Raw genomic sequence first — 20,378 nt, 5'->3', positions numbered from 1 at the left:
GTTTTATATCCATTTGAGAAGACGGAATGGTGTGTCCAGTCATGTGAAAGGCAGCACCTCCTACAGAGCTGCACCACTTCAGTAATGCACTGGAATGCCAGTCCAGATGTTGTGCTCAAACCTTGGAGTGGATTACACAGGGTAGATTCACAAAGAATGTTCCCAATGTTAGAGGATAAAGACTGAGGGCTAAGGTAAGAGAAAGTTCTTCACCCAATCACTATGACAGAAAATAGTTGAGGCCAAAATGTTAAGTTAAAGCAAAATATTATGGATGCTGGAATCTAAAACAAAAACAGAAAATGCTAGAGAAACTCAGCAGGTTTGACAGCGTCTGTGGAGAGAGAATAGTGTCAACATTTTGAGTCATGATGACCCTTCATCGGAGTTCCAAACATTCAGTGATTTCAAGAAGAAATTAGATCTAGCTTTTGGGGCTAAAGGGACTAAGAGATATGGGGGCAAAGGCAGGATTAGAATTGAATTTGATGATCAGCTGTGATCAAAATGAGCGATGTGGAGATGCCGGCGTTGGACTGGGGTAAACACAGTAAGAAATCACACAACACCAGATTAAAGTCCAACAGGTTTATTTAGTAGCAAATAAACTTTGCTACCAAATAAACCTGTTGGACTCTAATCTGGTGTTCTGAGACTTCTATCAAAATGAATGGCAGAGCAGGCTTGAAGGGCCAAATGGCCTACTCCTGCTTCTAGCTTCTATGTTTAGCTCCTTTGCTTTACCTTGGATAGTGGTGTGATATTTGTTTTATGTCCACCTCCTTAAATTGAAGATTTTGCACAGGGGGCTGAATTAAACTTAACGATTTTGCAATGTGAGGCAGCAGTGCGAACCACTGTGCTATCATGCTGCCCCTGCATTGCAGATTTAAACTTAAGATTTTGCATTGGGGGTGGATTTAAATTTTTGCATTAGGGTAGGTATGGGGAGGTTGAGTGAATTTTATGATTGGAGGACTCTCAATGCGAGTGTGCATTTTGCATTGGGATGAATTTAAACTAAAAAAATGCAGTTGTTTGGATTTAAACTAACGATTTTGCATTGGTGTGGATTTAAACTTAAGATTTTATATTGAGGTTGGATTTAGACTTTGCATTGGGGTGGCTTTAAACTAAGATAAATTGCATTGGGGTGGATATAAACTTAAAAATTTGCATTAGGGTTGATATGGAGGATTTTATGATTGGAGTACTCTCAATGCGAGTGCGCATTTTGCATTGGGTTGAATTTAAACTAAAGATTTTATATTGAGGTTGGATTTAGATGTTGCGTTGGGGTGGCTTTAAATTTTAAAAAAATTGCATTGGTGCGGATTTAAAAGTAAAATCTTGCATTAGGGTAGATATGGAAGGTTGGGTGAATTTTATGAATGGCGTACTGAATGTGACTGCGCATATGCGGAAGTCATCCCTCCTCTGGGGAGTTGGGCGTCATTTCCGGCGCGGCTCGCGCGTGCGATCTGAAGGCGGTTGGCGGCGGCGAGGCTGAGAGAGAGAGACACCGGTGTCGGGGTTGGGGATAGTTGGGCGGGAGGCGGCTCCGGCCTCTCTCTCTCTCTACCCCCCTCTCTGTGTGTGTCGAGGGTGCCGAGGAGCTGCACCGCGCCGCTGGAGGTGGCCGCTCGGCCGAGGTCTGGGGCATGGCGATGAGACAGACTCCACTGACGTGCAGCGGCCACACCAGGCCCGTGGTGGACTTGGCCTTCAGCGGGATCACGCCTTACGGCTACTTCTTAATCAGCGCCTGCAAAGGTGAGGCCGGGACCTGGGATTTTACAGCCTCTTCCGCCCCCCCCCCCCCCGGCCTGAGACTGGTTTCAGCAGCTTCCCATGTATTAACTGGGGTAGCACAGCTGCCTCACAGCGCCAGGGACCCGGCTTCGATTCTTGGCTCGGGTCACTGCCTGTACGGAGTCTGTACATTCTTCCTGTGTCTGCGCGGGTTTCCTCCGGGTGCTCCAGTTTCCTCCCACAATCTGAAAGACGTGTTGGTTAGGTGCATTGGCCATGCTAAATTCTCCCTCTGTGTACTCGAAACAGGCGCTGGAGTGTGGCAAATAGGGGGATTTTCACAGTAACTTCACGGCAGTGTTAATGTAAGTTTACTTGTGACTAATAGATAAACTTTAACATTAAATTTTATTTATTCTTGATGACAGCTTAAGTTTTTGTGAAGTGCAGGATAAATGATTTCCAGGACCTTGTAGGTGAAGTTTAATACATGAATGTAAGTTGACAATGTTTGAAGACAAACCCATACAAAAAAGTGACCCACTTTTTTTAAAAAAGTGTTAATCTAAAAGATTAAGGGACTTTTTTATTCGTTAGTCCCACAAGTAGGCTTGCATTAACACTACAATGAGGTTACAATGAAAATCCCCTAGTTGACACACTCTGGCACCTGTTTGGGTACATTGGCATGCACGCAACCAGCATGTCTTTCAGATTTTGGGAGGAAACTGGAGCACCTGGAGGAAACCCATGCAGACGTGGGGAGAAGGTGCAGACTCGGCACAGTCACCCAAGGTGAGATTTGATCCCGGATTCCTGTCACTGTGAGGCTGCTGTGCTAACTACTGCCGCTATGCTGCCTATAAGTCATCTAGACTCGAAGCGTTGACTTTATTCGCTCTCGAGAGATGCTGTCAGACCTGTTATGATTTTTCAGTATTTTCTGTTTTTGTTATTTTTAAAGTTTGTTCCTTGAGTCAGTTTGTATTTTTGAAATGCAGTTGTTGAGATTGAAATATCAATATTTGGCAGCACAGTCTTGTTTATTTATATTAGAATGAGTTTCATTTAATAATAGAGATGTCACAAAATGAACTTGAGTACTATGTTTGGAGAACTTCAGTATCCATCATCGGGAATGACTCGGTGGTACCATGACTGTGTTGGCTAAGGTCAAGCATTTGGCCTGTGGTGGGTGATGAGAACCAATGAGGAAAGATCTACTTGAGCTTAACCTCAGCATTCTTGAGCCTGAAGTGAATTTGGCCATGTTGTCATTAATTGGCATGACCATATCAGTCCTCGTGCGAAAGTGTGAATTAAGAGCAGAAGTAGGCCACTTGGCTCTTGAAACTACTCTGCTATTTAATAAGAGTGGCTGATTTGATTATAACCTCAACAATACATTCCCATCTATCCTCAATAATCCTTTACCTCTCATCAAAAGTTTATCTACCTCTGTCTTAACAATTTTGAAAGGCTCTGTTTCCACCCTCTTTTAAGGAAGAGTTGTGTAGATTTGGACCCCTCAAGATATTTCCCTTCACTTTTAACTTGTGGGTGACCCTTCCTTCTAGATTCTTCCACAAGAGGAAACATCCTTGTGCAGAGAAAATCTTCTGGTTACACTGAGATACTTCATGCATGCTGGATCACTATTAGCAGAGCATATTCTGCTATAATAATTAGCCTCATAAGCTGGCTTGTGACTTACTCTATTATTAGAATGAAGCCTGGTTCAATGAAGAATGTAGGAGAGCATGTCTGGAGCATCCTGTGTATATCTAAAAATGAGATGCTGACTAGCAGAAGCTGCTATACAGTTCTACATGTTGTCTGCTATTACATGTGATAGAATTGTTTTTACAATGAAAATACCAGATTGAAGCTGTGCAGTCTGATCGGATCTAGTTGTGAATGGTGGTAGCTAAATAAACAACAAACTTGAGCTTCCATGAACCTTGCCAGTGTCAATAATGCTGGGGCCCAGCATGTCAGTGCAGAACACAAGACTGAAATGTTTGCCACCATCTTCAGCCAGAACTACCTAGTGGATGGTCCATCTTGGCCGCCTCCTGAGATATTTAACATCTAGTATGCCAATCTTGAGACAATTTGATTGGCTCCATGTATATAAAGAAATAGTTGAATGTGATGCAAAGAGAATGGGCCCCAACAATATTCTGGCAATAGTACTTGTGCTCCAGAAATTGCAATGCTTGTAGTCAAATTATTCCAGTACGGCTACAACCACTGGCATCCATATGACAATGTGGAAAATTTTTCAGCATGTACCTGTGCTTACATTTTCTTTTCATGATTGTTTATTTTCGTGAACCTTTGGTTGAGTGGCTTTATTTTGTCAAGTTGTAAAACATCATGATAGACAACTTGAAACACAAACAGTTAAAAATGATCTAAAGTAATGCTTCTGTGATAATGAGAACAAACCTGTGGAGTAAAAAGAGGATTCAGAGGTTGAATTAAATTTGAAACCTTTTCCTCATTTGAAATTTCAGCTCGGACTGTAGAAGAAATACCTGCTTAAAATCTTGGGGGTAATCGACTAAATTGAACAGATATATCTGTAGCAGAAGAACATATGATCAGGAATAGGTCATTCAGCTCCAGTTAAGCTGGTTCTTTTATTTAAACATGACTGCTCTCTCCTATCTCCATAATAGGCTCCATATCTTTTATTCTTGGCTTGTAAAAATTTTCTATCATATAAATAATTGAGCATTTGCTGCCTTTTATGGAGAGTTCCACACTCCTACCGTTCCTTGTTTCCTAGCTTTGGTTCTGAATGCCCTACTTTGACTTTAAGTCTGGAACCTTTTGTTCTGGATTCCTCCATGACCAGATAATTATTTTGCTAACCTCTCAATTGCTTTCAAAACACTAAAGATTTAATTCAATTATCTCAACCTAAAGGGCTCTAAGTTTAGATTAACATTGCATTGAATCTGCACTGTCAGGCAATGCCAGTGATGTGCAGCTGTGCAAAGGTGCAATAAAACTTGTTCCCCTCTTATGTTCTAGTTAAGTTTGAAAGCTAGAGTGCCATTTGCTGCTTTGATTTTTTTGTTAGAAGTCTGTGTGTGCCCCGACCAATCTCTTTAGACTTCCACTGTTTCTAACCTGACACGATTAAGTAATTAATACCCTATGTTGCTTGAACAGTTGAGGCCACAGCACCAATTCCTATGGGATGCCAGTTGTCCCTTCTTTCCAATTTGAGTACATACTCATACTTACTGTATTTTACTAAATAAATGTACTAAATGGATAATTTGTTCTCAATTCATCAGTTTCAACTTTAGCTAACTGTCTCTTGCATGGAATTTGGACATGCCTTTCAGAAGTCCAGATAAATGATGTTCATAATACTTTATGTCCTCAAAATTTCACTAACTTCATTGTGACACTAATAAACTTGTACTTACCCATCCAATCAGTTGCCTTTGCATTTTCCTCCCTTTCTTAAGCCCACCAGAGCAATCTTTTCTAAGGTTGTTCCCTTGCCAGAGCTCTGAACTCCTGTTGTTGTCTTGGTATCTTATTTTGCTCTTGAAACCTAGTTCCTGCTCACATGACCCTAATTCCACCAAACCATCCAACTTTCCTTTCTTCCTCTTCCCTGCTTCCAGTAAGTTGAAATGTTAACTGTGCTGCTCATTGGGCACAGTTCCCCACTCTTTCAATCCACTGTCATCTATTTTGTTCCAATAAGCCAGGCAGTAAAAGATAGGACTGGAGCCAGTCTTTACAAACGATGCACCCCTCTAATTTTGGCTTCTTGCATGTCCCTGTTTTTAATTGCTGTCCTGTCATCTGGCCAAGGCCCTGAGCTCCAAGATTCCTTTCTTAAACCTCTCCACCTCACTCTCTCCTCCTTTATAATGCTCCTTAAAGTCTGCCTGTTTGAATAAGTTTTTGGTCACCTGTCCTAGTATCTCATTAACATGGCTCAGTTTCAGTGCAGTTTTAAGCAGATTTGATTAATGCACCCGCAGAGATCCTGGAGCTAATGGCAGAAGTAAGTGTAAATTGTTTTATTCCTGTAATTACAATTCACTTTACTCTTTGATATCCATTCAGATGGCAAGCCTATGATGCGCCAGGGTGACACAGGAGACTGGATTGGAACGTTTCTGGGTCACAAAGGTGCTGTTTGGGGAGCCACACTAAATAAAGAGGCCAATAGGGCAGCAACCGCAGCAGCAGATTTTTCAGCGTGAGTATTTCTCATTTCTGTGCGTTGTGATGACGTGCATAGCTTATCACTGAAGAAAGTTGATCTTATTTATCAAAGACAGTATTCTATAATGAGATCAAGGTGGTTTTATTTATAGAAAAAAATCCACTGCATTGAAAGTTAAACCAAATGACAAAATTACTTTTTGTACCTAACAGTTTAAAACAAACATGCAATTCTATCTCACCTAAATGTCTGCAAATGACATTCTATGAGCCATGTGGTTGCTTCCTTCAGGCAATTGTCCAACCGATTCTGTCAACTATTCATTGCTTTGTGTTTTTATCTTAAACCTGGGGAAGCAATGTTTGTAAAGCTATGTCTCTAATATGCAATCCTAAATCAAAACACCAAGATATGTTAGAATGAGCAATTGGAGAGGTACGCAGAGTTTTGGACACACGTGCAAACTTGAAATGTCACTTTGTGAAGTCTGTGATTCATGTGGCCTGCAGATTTCACACTATTATTGGAGGTTCCTGAAAATTTAGCTGCTTTCCGTTGCTTTGTTACAGCAGTCACATCTTTATTTTTGCATGACAATGAGTTATTTCACCTGAAAATCTGTTTGTCTTACCTCAGCAAGGTGTGGGATGCTGTGACAGGTGATGAATTGGTTGCTTTAGCCCACAAGCATATTGTCAAAACTGTGGACTTTACTCAGGTAAAATTTATTTCTAATTCAGTCCATATTTCTATTCATTTTTTTGTAACCTTTTTAACTTGCAATTTTTTTTTTCCAGGATAGTAACAACTTGCTGACTGGTGGGCAAGATAAAATTTTGCGTATTTATGATTTGAACAAACCTGAATCAGGTGAGGCATGAGTGCTGTCAACAAGTTTTTTTTGACAGCACGTGAGGGCTTTTATTCCAACAATCATATTGCGATGTTGCTGAAGAGAGTTTGCATAAATGTATAATGAGCAATATTGCACAGATTACTGGTGTGATTAGCTAATCTTTTTACAATGATACAGGACTTGTTTTCCAAGAATTTTCTAATTTGTTGTATTTGAAGGAAAAATATATGTTAATATTGTTGATCATAGGATAATTTTTAATTTACTATTTTAGTGTTGTCAGTTAGAAGTTATTCTTAGATGGGGAGCTGCTTGCCAGATGGGTTTATAAGCTTGCTTACCTGGAGTAATTGTAGAAAAAGAAAGACTTGCATTTGTATAACCATGGCCCCTACAGCCAATTGAATGCTTTTGAAGTCTTTTCTTGCAGTAATGTAGAAAGGTTTGTGGCCAGTTTACACAAGGCAAGATTCCATCAACTACATTGTCTTAACGATCAGCTTTTTTCATTTGTTCATCCCTAAATATGCCTTCTGGAAATACAAGTACAGTCTACTTACAAGTTCCCCTTTATCAACATTGCTTGTTACTATTTTGAATAACTCCCTAATAAATTAAACACTTTTTCTTTTCTCAAAACCATTTTGACTTTGCCTGATTGCGTTGAAATTTTCTGTGTCCTGCTAAAGCCTCCATAATTTCCAGCATTTTCCCTATGACATTAAGGTAACTGGCCTGAAGATTCCTGCTTTGTCTCCCTCCTTGGGGGAAAAAAAGGACTTCCACTTTCTAATCTGACGGGAACTTTCCAGAAGTTGGGGAATTTTGAAAAATTAAAACCAATAGTGTTACTATCTCAGCAGCCACTCCTTTAAGGCCAAGGTTGAATTCCATTCAGGTTAGGGGCTTGTCAGTTATTAGTCATATTAAGTAGTTGTTAATTTTCGTATTACTCTTTCCCAGGTGAAAGTCTTATTAGCTAACTTTCTTTCATCCTCTTAATTTCTCTCTCTCTCTTAGCCATTCTTGGCTGATTTTTATGTTTGGTTAAATTTTCCAATTTACTAATTTTTGTGGCGTTGTATTAAATAGTTAGAAAGAATAGTTAGTCATGGATTGTAAGTCCTTACCTGGAGGCATTTTTTCACTGGAATGTGTTTTTGCTGAATGTTATGAAGTATCTCCTTAAAAGTCTGCCCCTGCATATTTTCTGACTTGTGCCTTAATTTCCCAGTTTATTTTAACCAGCTGTCTTCAATGCCTCATAATTGCTGCTTAAGTTTGAAGCACTATTTTCAGACCCACCCATCTCTCCCTCAATTAGAATGTAAAATTCAGTCATGTTGTGATAACTGCTGCCTATGAGATCATTAATCCTGTCTCTGCACATTACTGGAACTGGAATGGCTTGTTTGGCTGTCACATGTGCAACTGAGAAACTGATCTGACGACACCCTTTATGAATTAGTCTCCCAAGCCACCATTGCCAATCTGATTTGCCCAATCTATATGTAAATTTATGGGATGTGGATATTTTTGGCTAGACTAGTATTTATTGCCCACCCCTAGTTGCTCTTGAGAAGATGGTGGTGAGCTGCTTTCTGAACTGCTGCAGTCCTTGAGGTGTAGGTACACCCACAGTATTGTTAGTGAGGGAGTTCCAGGAATTTGACCCAGTGATAATGAAAGGATAACAGTATATTTCCAAATTAGGATGGTGAGTGACTACGAGGAGAACCTCTATTTGGTGGTGTTCTCAGGTATCTGCTGCTCTGATGGTAGTGGTGGTGGATTTGGAAGGTGCTGCATGAAGAATTTTGGTGAGCTCCTGCAGTGCAACTTGTAGATGATACACATCAGTGTCGTTGTTCGGTGATAGTGGAGGGTCTGAAAGCTTGTGGAAGGGGAGTAATTGAGCAGGTTGCTTTGCCCTGAATGGTGTCAAGCCTCGAGTATTGTTGGAACTGTGCTCATCCGTTGATCTTGATCTTCAGAACTAAAGTCATCTTCCTGTTGTATTAATGTCATCCTTAGCTACCCACGAACTTTTCCAGGCTTACTGTCTTTCTGAAATGTCATGTGCCCTTTAATATTCAGCTCTGTCTTTGTCATCCTGTAGCTTTGTCTCTGTAATGGTTGTAAAATCATAGATATTTATCTCTCTTTTGAGCTGTCACATACGAAGCCAGGTAAAGCATCAGTTTAATACATCTTAAAGCGACACCTTGGACATACAGCACTGCCAATTGGATAATAGATCAGCTGATGCAACCTTTTTTCAAAAAAAATCAAAATGACGTTTTTGTCATCTTGGAGAAAGGTCTGAACAAAAATGCAGAGTTATCTTGTACTTGGAGAGGCTGACGAGAAATTGAGAATCTTTGACTGGAAAAACAAGCACGTGATACTAATTTGACACTAAGACCATATCAGGAAAACAAGTGTCACAGCAAAAATGTAAAGCTTAAAACAAATCTAAAGGTGGACTGGGTGGGAGAGAGTGAAATTGAAAAATTTGTGCATTTACCACAGTCATTGGGTTGTACATTGTCTTTAGCTGTCAGATTTGTTAAGTTATCATTCTTGGAATGAGAAATGTTCACTTTTCGTTGTTAAATATGGCAGCCGCTTGTAAATTCTGATGTTCTTTCTCTGTCAGAGCCTCTGGAGATCAGTGGTCATAGTTCTGGTATTAAGAAAGCCCTGTGGTGTAATGGGGACAGGCAGATAATTTCGGCAGCTGATGACAAGACTGTAAGGTAAACACTTTTGCTGTAAAGTACACAAGCTCAACATGAATAAACAAATGTACACTTGAGTAAATTAATCTTTTTAAGAAGATGACTGGTTTCTGAGCTTGACTGTGGTTGGAGAAGTGGAAAAATGCCCAAATTCGGGAATATTGATTGAACTCCCAGACCTGCTGAGTGTTTCCCGTTATTTTCTGTTTCTATTTCAGACGACTTACATCCAAAGTATTTTGCTTCTGTGTTAGCTAGTTTCTGATGGTCTCCCCCTTGAGCCACCTTCCCACCTCTCCAACATAATCCGTATCCTAAGCTCTGCTGGCTTTCTCAGAATGCCCATCAAGATTGTCTGTAGACCTGGTCAAAATTCCCAAGACCACACATGTCACTCCAAGCTAGAATTGGAAGAATGCTCTGGTAGTGTTAAAGAGCTTAAACTTAACATGAAAATGACATTAATGAAGCTTCTTGAGACTGTGTGAAACTTTTTTTGAAAATATGTTTTAATATTTTGTTTTTATTTGTACAGGCTCTGGGACAGGTCTAGCATGATTGAAGTGCAAACTATTCATGTTGGATCATCTGTAAGCAGTGTAGAGTACATACCAGATGGGGAGATATTGGTTTTGACCTATGGAAAAACGATTGCTTTTTACAATGCACTGAGGCAAGTTGAATGATTTAACGTATTTTATTGTGACTTTATTTAACAAATATGAAGTTTCTTTTGGAACTTAAAATGATATATCCTTTTGGAATGGATAATGAATCCTCAATGTATGAAATCAATTTGAGCTTTAAAACGTATTGCTGCCCCTGCAGGTTCAATGAAAATGTCTAATTACAAGAAATCTTTCAAGTCATTAAAGGAAATTCTGTTTTTGCATTTATATTACAAAGTGGAAAATATCCCATAGAGCTTTTTAAGAACATAAGAAATAGGAGCAGGAGTAGGCCATCTAGCCCTTCGAGCCTGCCCCGCCATTCAATAAGATCATGGCTGATCTGTCGCTGCTCAGTTCCACTTTCCCGCTTTCTCCCCATAACCCTTAATCCCCTCTCTTATCAAAAACCCATCAACCCGCGTCTTAAAAATATTTAGCGAGGCAGCCTCCACCACTTCAACGGGCAGAGAATTCCAGAGATTCACCACCCTTTGAGTGAAGAAGTTCCTCCTCAACTCCGTTCTAAACCGCCCTCCTTTTATCTTGAGGCTGTGCCCCCTAGTCCTACTGTCTTTTTTGAGCGGGAAGAGTCTCTCCACCTCTATCCTATCCATCCCATTCATCATCTTATACGTCTCAATGAGATCTCCCCTCATTCTTCTAAACTCTAACGAGTACAAGCCCAGTTTATTCAGCCTCTCCTCATAGCTCAACCCCCTCAACTCCGGTATCAGCCTAGTAAACCTGCTCTGCACTCCCTCCAAGGCCAAAATATCTTTGCGCAGGTGCGGCGCCCAAAACTGCGCACAGTACTCCAGCTGCAGCCTCACCAATGCCCTATACAGCTGCAGCAAGACCTCCCTACTTTTATATTCAATCCCCCTCGCTATGAAGGCCAGCATCCCATTCGCCTTCCTGACCACCTGCTGCACCTGCAAGCTGGGTTTTTGCGACTTGTGCACAAGGACCCTGAGGTCCCTCTGCACCGTCGCCTGCTGCAGTTTTTCGCCCCGTAAGTAATAGTCCTTCCTACCATTCTTCCTACCAAAGTGGACCACCTCACACTTGCCAACATTAAACTCCATTTGCCATTTCCTGGCCCATTTGCCCAGCCTATCTAGATCCTTCTGCAGACTCTCCACACCCTCCACACAATTTGCCGTTCCCCCAATCTTGGTGTCATCAGCAAATTTCGACACCTTACACTCGGTTCCCTCCTCCAGATCATCTATATAAATGGTAAAAAGCTGAGGCCCCAGCACCGACCCCTGGGGCACTCCACTAGTCACCATCCGCCAATCCGAATAGCACCCGTTGACCCCCACTCTCTGCCTCCTATTTGACAACCAATCCTCTATCCACGCTAACACCCTACCCCCAACTCCATGTCCCTCGACCTTCTGCAATAACCTCTTGTGAGGTACTTTGTCAAACACCTTCTGAAAATCTAGAAAGACCACATCCACCGGCTCTCCTCCATCCACCGCCCTAGACACATCCTCATAGAACTCCAGTAAATTTGTCAGACACGACTTCCCTTTAATGAAACCGTGCTGCGTCTGCTCTATCAAGCAATTCCCTTCAAGATGCCTCGCAATTTCCTCCTTAATGACAGATTCTAACATTTTACCTACCACAGACGTTAAACTAACCAGCCTATAATTCCCCGCCTTTTGCCTGGCACCCTTCTTAAACAACGGCGTAACATTAGCCGTTTTCCAATCATCCGGCACTTCCCCGGAATCCAGCGACGTCTGGAAAATAACCACCAAGGCATCCACTATCACCTCCGCCATTTCTTTCAGAACCCTCGGATGCATTCCATCCGGTCCTGGGGACTTGTCCACAATCAGCCCCTCCAGTCTGTCGAGCACTTTAAGTGTCAAGTAAATTGGTTACTGGGGGAACAAAGTTAAGAAGCTTGATCGGGAAATTGGTTGAAGGAGGCCCTTCAAATCAGAAGAGGAGCTGGAGGATTTTAGGGGAGTAATTCCCGAGGATGGGTGGCTGATGGCTTTTTCCTACCATTGGAGGACACGAGGATAAAGAATTGGGGATGGGGTGGGAGGGAGAAGTATTGGTGTAGGATGGATGAAATTGGAGGAAGTGAGAAAAAGGCCATGACAGGTTTCAACAGAAAGATGTGAATTTGAAGCATTTGATTGAATTTACTTTTAAAGTAAAGTTTGTTTATTAGTCACAAGTAAGGCTTATATTAACACTGCAATGAAGTTACTACGAAATGCCCGTAGTCGCCACATTCCAGTGCCTGTTCAGGTCAATGCACCTAACCAGCACGTTTTTCAGACTGTGGAAGGAAACCGGAGTGCTCGGAGAAAACCCACACATTCACGGGGAGAACGTGCAAACTCCACACAGTGACCCAAGCTGGGAATCAAACCTGAGTCCCTGATGCTGTGAGGCAGCAGTGCTAACCACTGTGTCACTGTTTTACAAAGGGTGGAAGAAGGGTAATCCAGTCAAGGATAACCCAGTCTGCAAGTGACAAAAGCAGGAATGGGCTCTGGGAAGGATAGAGGTAGGCATGTTGTGGGGCACAATTAGTTGGTTATGAAGAGCAGATTGAAGTTGGGAAATCAAATGCTGAAGTTGCAACAGTTTTGGTTTATCTTCAGACTGGAAGGGTTGGGATAGCGAGTTATGGTTATATGAAGTTTATGCTTGTGATGGGAGGGCGGGGCAAGGTCATTTAATTTTTGGCAATTCTTGGAACTCGTGCAAGCTGGATGTCAAATGGGCAGTCTTTTGGCAGAGAAAGTTTAGAGGCATTTGTGTAGATGTGGGAGAGGAGGGCCAAAGATGGATCTTTGAGACTTTTGGAGATGACTCTAACAGTTGGAGAGCAGTCCGTGGCCAGTGATGCTGTAGCAATTCTGCTACAGAATTGATGCAGGGTGTAATTAATTTGGAGGTTTCTGGCACATTATATCTTGGTTAAAAAGAAACAAATTGGCAGGTGGGTTAAAAACCAGTGGTAGTGTAATGGTAAACTTCAGTTTTAAACACCTGAAGCTTGTTCGATAATGCAACTCATGTTAGTCAAGAATCTATCTGCCTCTGCCTTAAAAAAAAATTCATTGACCTTGCTTCTACCACTCTTTGGGGAAGAGAATTCCAAAGATTCATGTTCCTTGGAGAAAAGATTTCTTGTTTTCATCCTAAATAGGAGAACCTCTTTTAAAGTGATGTCCCTGAGTTCTAGTCTCTTTCACAAGGGGAAGCATTCTTTCAGCATCCATCCTATCAAGTCCTTTTAGGATCTTATGTTTCAATGACATTGGTATTTAGCAGATTGAAAAGCAATGAATATAGGCCCAGCCTGTTTGAGCTGCTTCTAACACATTCATGTCCTCCTTAAATAAGGAGACTAAAATTGTGCACAGTACTCTAGATGTGGTCTCACCAATGCTCTGTATAACAGTAGCGAAACACCCCTACTTTCATATCTCACTCCCCTTGCAATAAATGACCATATTCTATTTGCCTTCCTAATTGCTGCTTGTATCTGCATATTAACTCGTTAATTTCTATTCCAGGGCATCCAAATCTCTTGTGCCACCAAGTTCTATAATGTTTAATGTACTGCTTTTCTGTTATTACTACTGTGATGTATCCATTCACGTTTTCCCACATTATATTTCATCTGCCAGATCTTTGCCCATTCACTTATCCTGTCTGTTTCTTTGCAGACCCCTGAAGGCTTTTCACAACTTATTTTCCCACCTACCTTTGAGTCATCAACAAATTTAGTAACTATACATTTGATTCCTTGATCCAGATCATTGATACAAATTGTAAATGATTGTGGCCCAAGCACAGACCCTGTGGTATTCCAGTTGTCACATTTTGCCATCCTGAAAAAATGCATTTATCCCTACTTTCTGCTTGTTTGCTATCCAGTCCTTTATCTATGCATAACCTTTGTAGAGACACCTTGTCAAATGCCTTCTCCATGGCAGTTCCCACTACATTAGCCCCCCTCTTCACTCCTGAATGGCATCCTGTACCGTGGTCAATTTGATTGTCCACCCATCAGTCACCACTCTCATTCTCACAGATGGTGAAAACCTCAAACTTGTTGGATAATTGCAAAGGCTGGGGCTCTTCCACATCTACCTTATGGATCCCCTTACCTGCTTCACTTGCAGGCACATTCTCTATCACTGACCAAATCAGAAGACCCCTGTCCTTGGATGTGACTGTTTCCAGGTACAAAGTGTCCAGGTAACTTTACCCTTCCCTGATGCATTGCAGTATCTGCAGCTCAGCCTTGTATTGAGGGACTCTGAAGCTCCTCAAGCTGCAGACACTTACTGCAAATATGTTTGCCCCTGATCACCCGTTGTTCAGGAACTCCCATATTCTGTTGTCAGAGGACGTCACCCTGCCATCTTTAGAATAATAGAATCCCTACTGTGAAGGAGGACGACATTTGGCCCATCAAGCCTGCATTGGCAACAATCCCACCCAGACCCTATCCCTGTAACCCCATGCCTTTACCTAGTAATCCTCCTAATATTAAGGGGTAATTTAGCATGGTCAATCAACTTGCACATCTTTGGGAGGAAACCCACACAAACATGAGGAGAATGTGCAAATTCCACATACAGTTACTGAAGGCTGGAATTGAACCTGGGTTCCTGGCACTGAGGCAGCGGTACTAATTGCTGTGCCACTGTGCTGTCCCTAATTGAGTGTTAATGAAATCATTCTTAATTTATAATTAAACACTGGTACTCTCGAAACTTTCACTTCCCCTAGCAAACTTTAGCATAACTAATAAAACCTTATAATTACAAATACATTACACTAGTTTTGAAGATAGAGCAAAACATTCAAAAATTAATCACTTGCCTGTTTTCTGGGATGTTAGTTTGATTTCTCTCAATGTAGCTGCTCTGCTTCGGAGTCTCAGACTGGACTCGATTGGCTAGCTCATCTCAGTGGTGGTTATTAACTCTGGATCCTCTTTTACCTGCTCCAGATCAGTCAAATTGGCAGTTCGTTGTAAAATTGATTCTAGTTTTCTGGGCTACAGTGGAGAAGATTTAACTCTGCAGCTGATTATTTTCCACTGACTTGTGCTGGAAACTGGACCAATTCATGTTGTTTGAGGATTGGATCATATTAATATTCTTCCTCTCCCATGCTGGTTGCCGTTGAAAGCACTAGTGAGATGCATTTGTGCCTATTAGCAGCAAGTACCCAAGCATAAAAATTATGGCAAATAGAAGCTGATAGTAGGGACATGTAGTTATTGCAGGAGTAGCCAGCAGTGGGAAGATGAGTAGCAGCACATGAGCTTGAGTATCAGAAAGACTTGGTTTTGTAAGCCTCTGAACTAAAGAGAAGGGAATGCAGAGGTCAAAAAGCAATTATCATCCTTTAAGAATGGCTTTTTACAATTAAGAGTAGGGGCATCTGCCATACATTCAGGGTATGCATACCCCACTTTGGGCTCTACTTGTCCACAGGAAAGGTAGCAAGAATGCTGGAAGCGTAGGATTCATCTTTGTGACAAAGGTTGAAATCAGTGGTAAGTAAGGGAGTATGTAACGACAGGGAAATAGAAGGTAGAAAATTCTAGATAGAATTAAGAAATAGAAAAGGATTTAAGACTGCAACTGGTTACAGTTGTGAATGAATGCAGGTAAAAACAGGATGATGGCTGGAGCAGGGTTAGCTTTCAGACAGATTAGAATAAACTTATGTCGGCTCATTTCTGGAGTAAACGATAGCTTTTTGCAACATTTATGTCAATATTGAGCAACTAGAAAACTTATCACAAATTTGAATAACCGTATATTTGATTTAAACTGGCTTGAAAATTGTAGTAGTTGGCCTTATCTATCCTGTCATTTTATAGAGGGCATGAATTTTAAGTAATCTGTACTGCTTTTAGAGTTACTAGAGCATGGATTGCTTTACTAAAAGCTATGATCAAATAAGAAATTACATAATTTAGAAGTGCTTTCATAAAACGTATGAAGAGGATACTGTTGGAAAGCTACCCCAGAAAATGGCCCTAATTTATTATTGCTCAGCACTAATTAGGCCACAAGGTGGTTGTCAGAAATGGAAAATGGTAACCTGAGTTTAGTTTGAGGCAATCTTCCACATTCAGCTGAAGAATATTAATGAGGTGGAGGTTTTTTTAAAAAAAGCTGCATTTTTCATTTAATGAACCAGATTGTTTTCATAGTTTTAACACTTTGCTTCCTTCCCACATTAAGTTTGTGGTTTCTCCACTGGAGGGGGTAATGGTGCCTAGTGGCTCTGTCTGATTATGCTTCAGAATCCTGCTTCTGTATGTTGCCCCAGGATACCAGTATTTTCATGCTCAAATATAATTTTTTGTAGATAAAAACTGTTGCATTTGTGGAAACTAGTGGAGAGCTAGGTGCACTTTGTGAAGTTTATACTTTTTTTTACAGTCTTGAGCTGATCAAATCTTTTGACGCACCAGCATCAATTAACTCTGCCTCTCTTCATCCTGAGAAAGATGTCTTTGTTGCAGGAGGTGATGACTTCAAATTGTACAAGTTTGACTACAATACAGGCGAGGACTTAGGTAGGTCCTCATATTTTTTCAAGTGGATTAGTTGCTTTGTGTGAATTGTATTTCAAATCAGTTTTTTGCTATTATATGTAGGAGGATGGCTACTGCATAGAATGCCCTTATGAAAATAGAAATTTAACTGGGCCCTTCAGGACCTTGTGCTTATACAAATTAAAATTCATCTCCTTAATTTTTTCCATAACAATTGTTTAATTAGTCCCAACTAGATTGATTAAAAAAATGCAAAGCAAATGCACAAAGTGGATCTGAGGTATATTTTCTATTGTCAGCTTGTGTGCATCAGGGTCCTTTCTGGATCAGTGCAAGAGCTTGACAGGCATTTCATGATTGTTTTGTGGGTGGGGTTGCTGCCAATTTGATTAATTACTCCATTGAAACGTTTGCTCTATCTTCAGAATAGGGTTCTTGACTGCTGAGGAAAGAGCAGCAGCAAGAGCTCACTGAAGAACTCCCATTAGAATTCATAAAAGGACAACACGATTCACGTGTCCTTCTATGCCTAGTCTCACTGTACTTTTATTGAAAATTGGATACTTCAAGACCATTGCATAAAGTCCTACCCACCTGCTTTGGTGAATTTACTTTGGTACCTGTCACAAAGTGCCTGCAGTTTGAGTTTTGGTGGAATTACTGATGGTGAGCCCATAATGCCCATGAACTCTTGCTTGCTGCAGGTTAAACATCCATTCTGTTCAGGCTATTTGGATAAGTACATGGATGGGAATGGATTCAAGGGATCTGGGCCAAATGTGGGCACAACACCATGATTGGCTCGTACCAGTTGGGCTGAAGGACTTGTTTCCATGCTGTATTGCTCTATGACTCTATCGGCAAGACAGTACAAGAAACACTGGTGTTCAGTTGGCTCTGTAGCTGCATTAGTTTAGTTTGCAGTTTTACAGATTAAATCGTAAATTTCCTGTCTCAAGTTAAACTGATTTTATGACCAGTTATAATCTGATTACCAAACTAAGCAAAAAGTGGTAGCTTTGTAGCTTTTGCACCATGCGAGGTGAAAATAATTTCCCTCCTAGTGTGAGTGCACAGTCTGGTATGCTGACTTTGTTTCTGAAAGCCTCTGCCCTGCAATTCTTTTGAATTAAGTTTCCAGTACTAAGTACTGGGGATATGTGTGGTTGTTTTAAGGATTGTAGCCTTGTGTAAGTGATACCTTTAAATGCTAACAAATTGAGTCAGCTGTAAACAAAAGCTGTTGAAAAGTTGCAGGTCAGTGAAGAGATGAGTTGTGATTCCTGTGTGTTCACTTGTGAAAATTGAATCTTCTGTGGCCTTGCTTATAGTTGGTTGCAGAAAAAGGAAATGGTAGTTAAAGCTGGCTGAGATCTCTGAAGCAAGTGAGAGTAAGTTGCTGCTTACAGTACTACTGCTTTTAACATTTGTAGTGCTATTCTGGAGGAAGCAAGAACAGGCATCATATAACCTTGTGCTCAATGCATGAGGCTTGTTTATGGCAGTGTCATCAACTCAAGGATTTTCATATCGCAGAATTGCTACAGTGCTGGAGGCCCATTGTGCCACCCCAATTATGGGTGCATTTCTGATCACCTTTTTGAACAAATCAAATTAAGAAAAATGAGTTTAACACCTTTCATGGCTACAGATGTCCCAAAGTACTTTACCACTAGTTAAGTACTTTATATATGCAGGCATTGTTATAATTTTAAGAAACGCAGCTGTTGATTTGTGCACTGCAAGATCCCACAAATAGCAATGTGATAAATCTGTCTTTGTGAATGATGTGGCCTGGGTTTAATGTTTTGCTTGAAAGACTGCACCCCTGAAAGTCTTCCGTACCCTCAGTACTGCAGTGACATAACCTGAACTTTTGTGTTTGTTTCTGAAATTGGACTTAAACCTCCCAACTCCTGACTGGGAGTGCAACCAACTGAACCATGGCTTGATATTCCTGTAATTTTGAATTTTACCAAGCACTGCACAGCAGAATGGGAATTTAATGTTTCTGGAACTCAAATGTACAATTACTAAAAACCAAGAATAAGCTATCTCTACCTCTGCTATGATTTCTCTGTTCTAAAACAAATATAAATCCTTTTGTTACAGAGTCATACAAAGGGCACTTTGGTCCAGTCCATTGTGTAAGGTTTAGTCCTGACGGAGAATTATATGCAAGTGGTTCTGAAGATGGAACTCTTCGTCTCTGGCAGACAACTGTTGGTAAAACCTATGGGTTATGGAAATGTGTGCTCCCTGGTAAGTACATTTTGGTAAACAGTCCAGGGCTAATTGTGATATAAATATTATTTTGTATCTTAAATCTAGAGCAATGTATCTTTGTTATACAGAGTCTCTTGATTTTCTGAAGGAACAATTATCAGACGGCATTTGCTGAACATGCAGGACAATTATCCTTGGGTGAAATTAATCCTTATAAATTAATGTCACTATGGTGAACTGCATGTATTTTACACTTGTTTCTTTTGAATTACAGAGGAGCTTGGCTCTGAAAACTCTGATTCTATCTATGGCACCCCTCCAGAAGTAAAAGCTTGAGCTGCCAGCTTGTGAAAAACGACCAAGCAGCAATTTTTGAGTTGAAAGAAGAGCAAGCCTTTTTTTAATCTGGTCACGAGCAAATGCAGACACCTAACTATATCAACTGAAGACAACTGTAGCTAACTGTTTGTAAGACGAGCACTGGGTATCTGCAAGGAAGGAAGCTATTAGACCTTTGCATGTTCAATGCAGCTGCCTTCCATCTTGTGTTGGTTTAATTGGGCCTGACCAGGAACATCTGTGTATATATGTCATATCTTGGCAGAGGTTTCTCACCGAGGAAGTATGGTCAAGTTACAGCTATAGCATAATGGATTCAAGTATGTTTTCCTTAAAGGATCCATTTTTCTTTTCTCCGCACAAATTCAGTGGTTTAACAATAAAATGTTATTCAAGCTGTGTTGTCATCCTAGTCATTTAAATGATATGCAATCTGTCAACATTTCCAGCATCTCATTTGCTCAATTGATGCATCATGTAGTATTCAACTGGCCCACGCACAACTTGTGAAAAAATTTAATAAAACACCAGATCCTGCATCTTCAAATTTTGGGTGTTTGTGGCTGCTCTCCCTGCTGCTGGCTGTTCTGTGCAACTAAATGCACATTTAGTATATGGGATCTGCGCCTGAGTGCTTATTGAAATCTTAATTCGTTATTGTCCTCTGCAAAGTAAAAGTTGGCAGTAATTGCAGCAATTATGTTAGTACTTTAAGTGACAGGAACTACACTTGGTATATTTTATCTGTTTACAGTAGGTTGGCAGTGTTGAATGATTTGCTGCTATAGCTAACAGCTTTGATTATTTACAGCAATTACTGTCTTACCAAACTCTGGTTATGTTTAATGCTGCACCCCATCATGGTGACCTTTTGAGTTACTGCCTGATCCTGATATGCCCCACTTCTCTTCCTAATTTTTCTAATTTGCAATGTTGATTTATAATGCTGTTATGAAAATGTTTTGAGACACTTGTGTCCTGATAAAAAATTAATAAAAGTGGGCCAGGAAATGAAGCC

At 40.7% G+C, this 20,378-nt stretch overlaps 1 protein-coding gene across 1 annotated transcript; it reads left to right on the top strand.

Moving 5' to 3' along the window:
* Positions 1-1,475: 1,475 nt before the first annotated feature.
* On the top strand, positions 1,476-19,759 carry strap (serine/threonine kinase receptor associated protein). Its single transcript, XM_080207244.1, has 9 exons — positions 1,476-1,773; positions 5,854-5,989; positions 6,593-6,674; positions 6,754-6,826; positions 9,472-9,571; positions 10,089-10,226; positions 16,680-16,816; positions 18,908-19,057; positions 19,296-19,759. Exons 1-9 carry the CDS (start codon positions 1,662-1,664, stop codon positions 19,355-19,357), a joined length of 990 nt encoding a protein of 329 aa, XP_080063370.1. The 5' UTR covers positions 1,476-1,661; the 3' UTR covers positions 19,358-19,759.
* Positions 19,760-20,378: the final 619 nt, after the last annotated feature.

This window comes from Carcharhinus amblyrhynchos, chromosome 19, assembly GCF_965287045.1.
Source record: "Carcharhinus amblyrhynchos chromosome 19, sCarAmb.v2.hapA, whole genome shotgun sequence".
NCBI lineage: Eukaryota > Metazoa > Chordata > Chondrichthyes > Carcharhiniformes > Carcharhinidae > Carcharhinus > Carcharhinus amblyrhynchos.
This window is presented reverse-complemented; position numbering and strand designations above follow the sequence as displayed.

Excerpts from the sequence above, each read along its gene's own strand:
- strap (XM_080207244.1), top strand. The coding sequence starts at position 1,662 with ATGGCGATGAGACAGACTCCACTGACGTGCAGCGGCCACACCAGGCCC. Across the intron at positions 1,774-5,853 it reads CTTAATCAGCGCCTGCAAAG|ATGGCAAGCCTATGATGCGC; the intron begins GTGAGGCCGGGA and ends ATATCCATTCAG. Across the intron at positions 16,817-18,907 it reads CAATACAGGCGAGGACTTAG|AGTCATACAAAGGGCACTTT; the intron begins GTAGGTCCTCAT and ends CTTTTGTTACAG.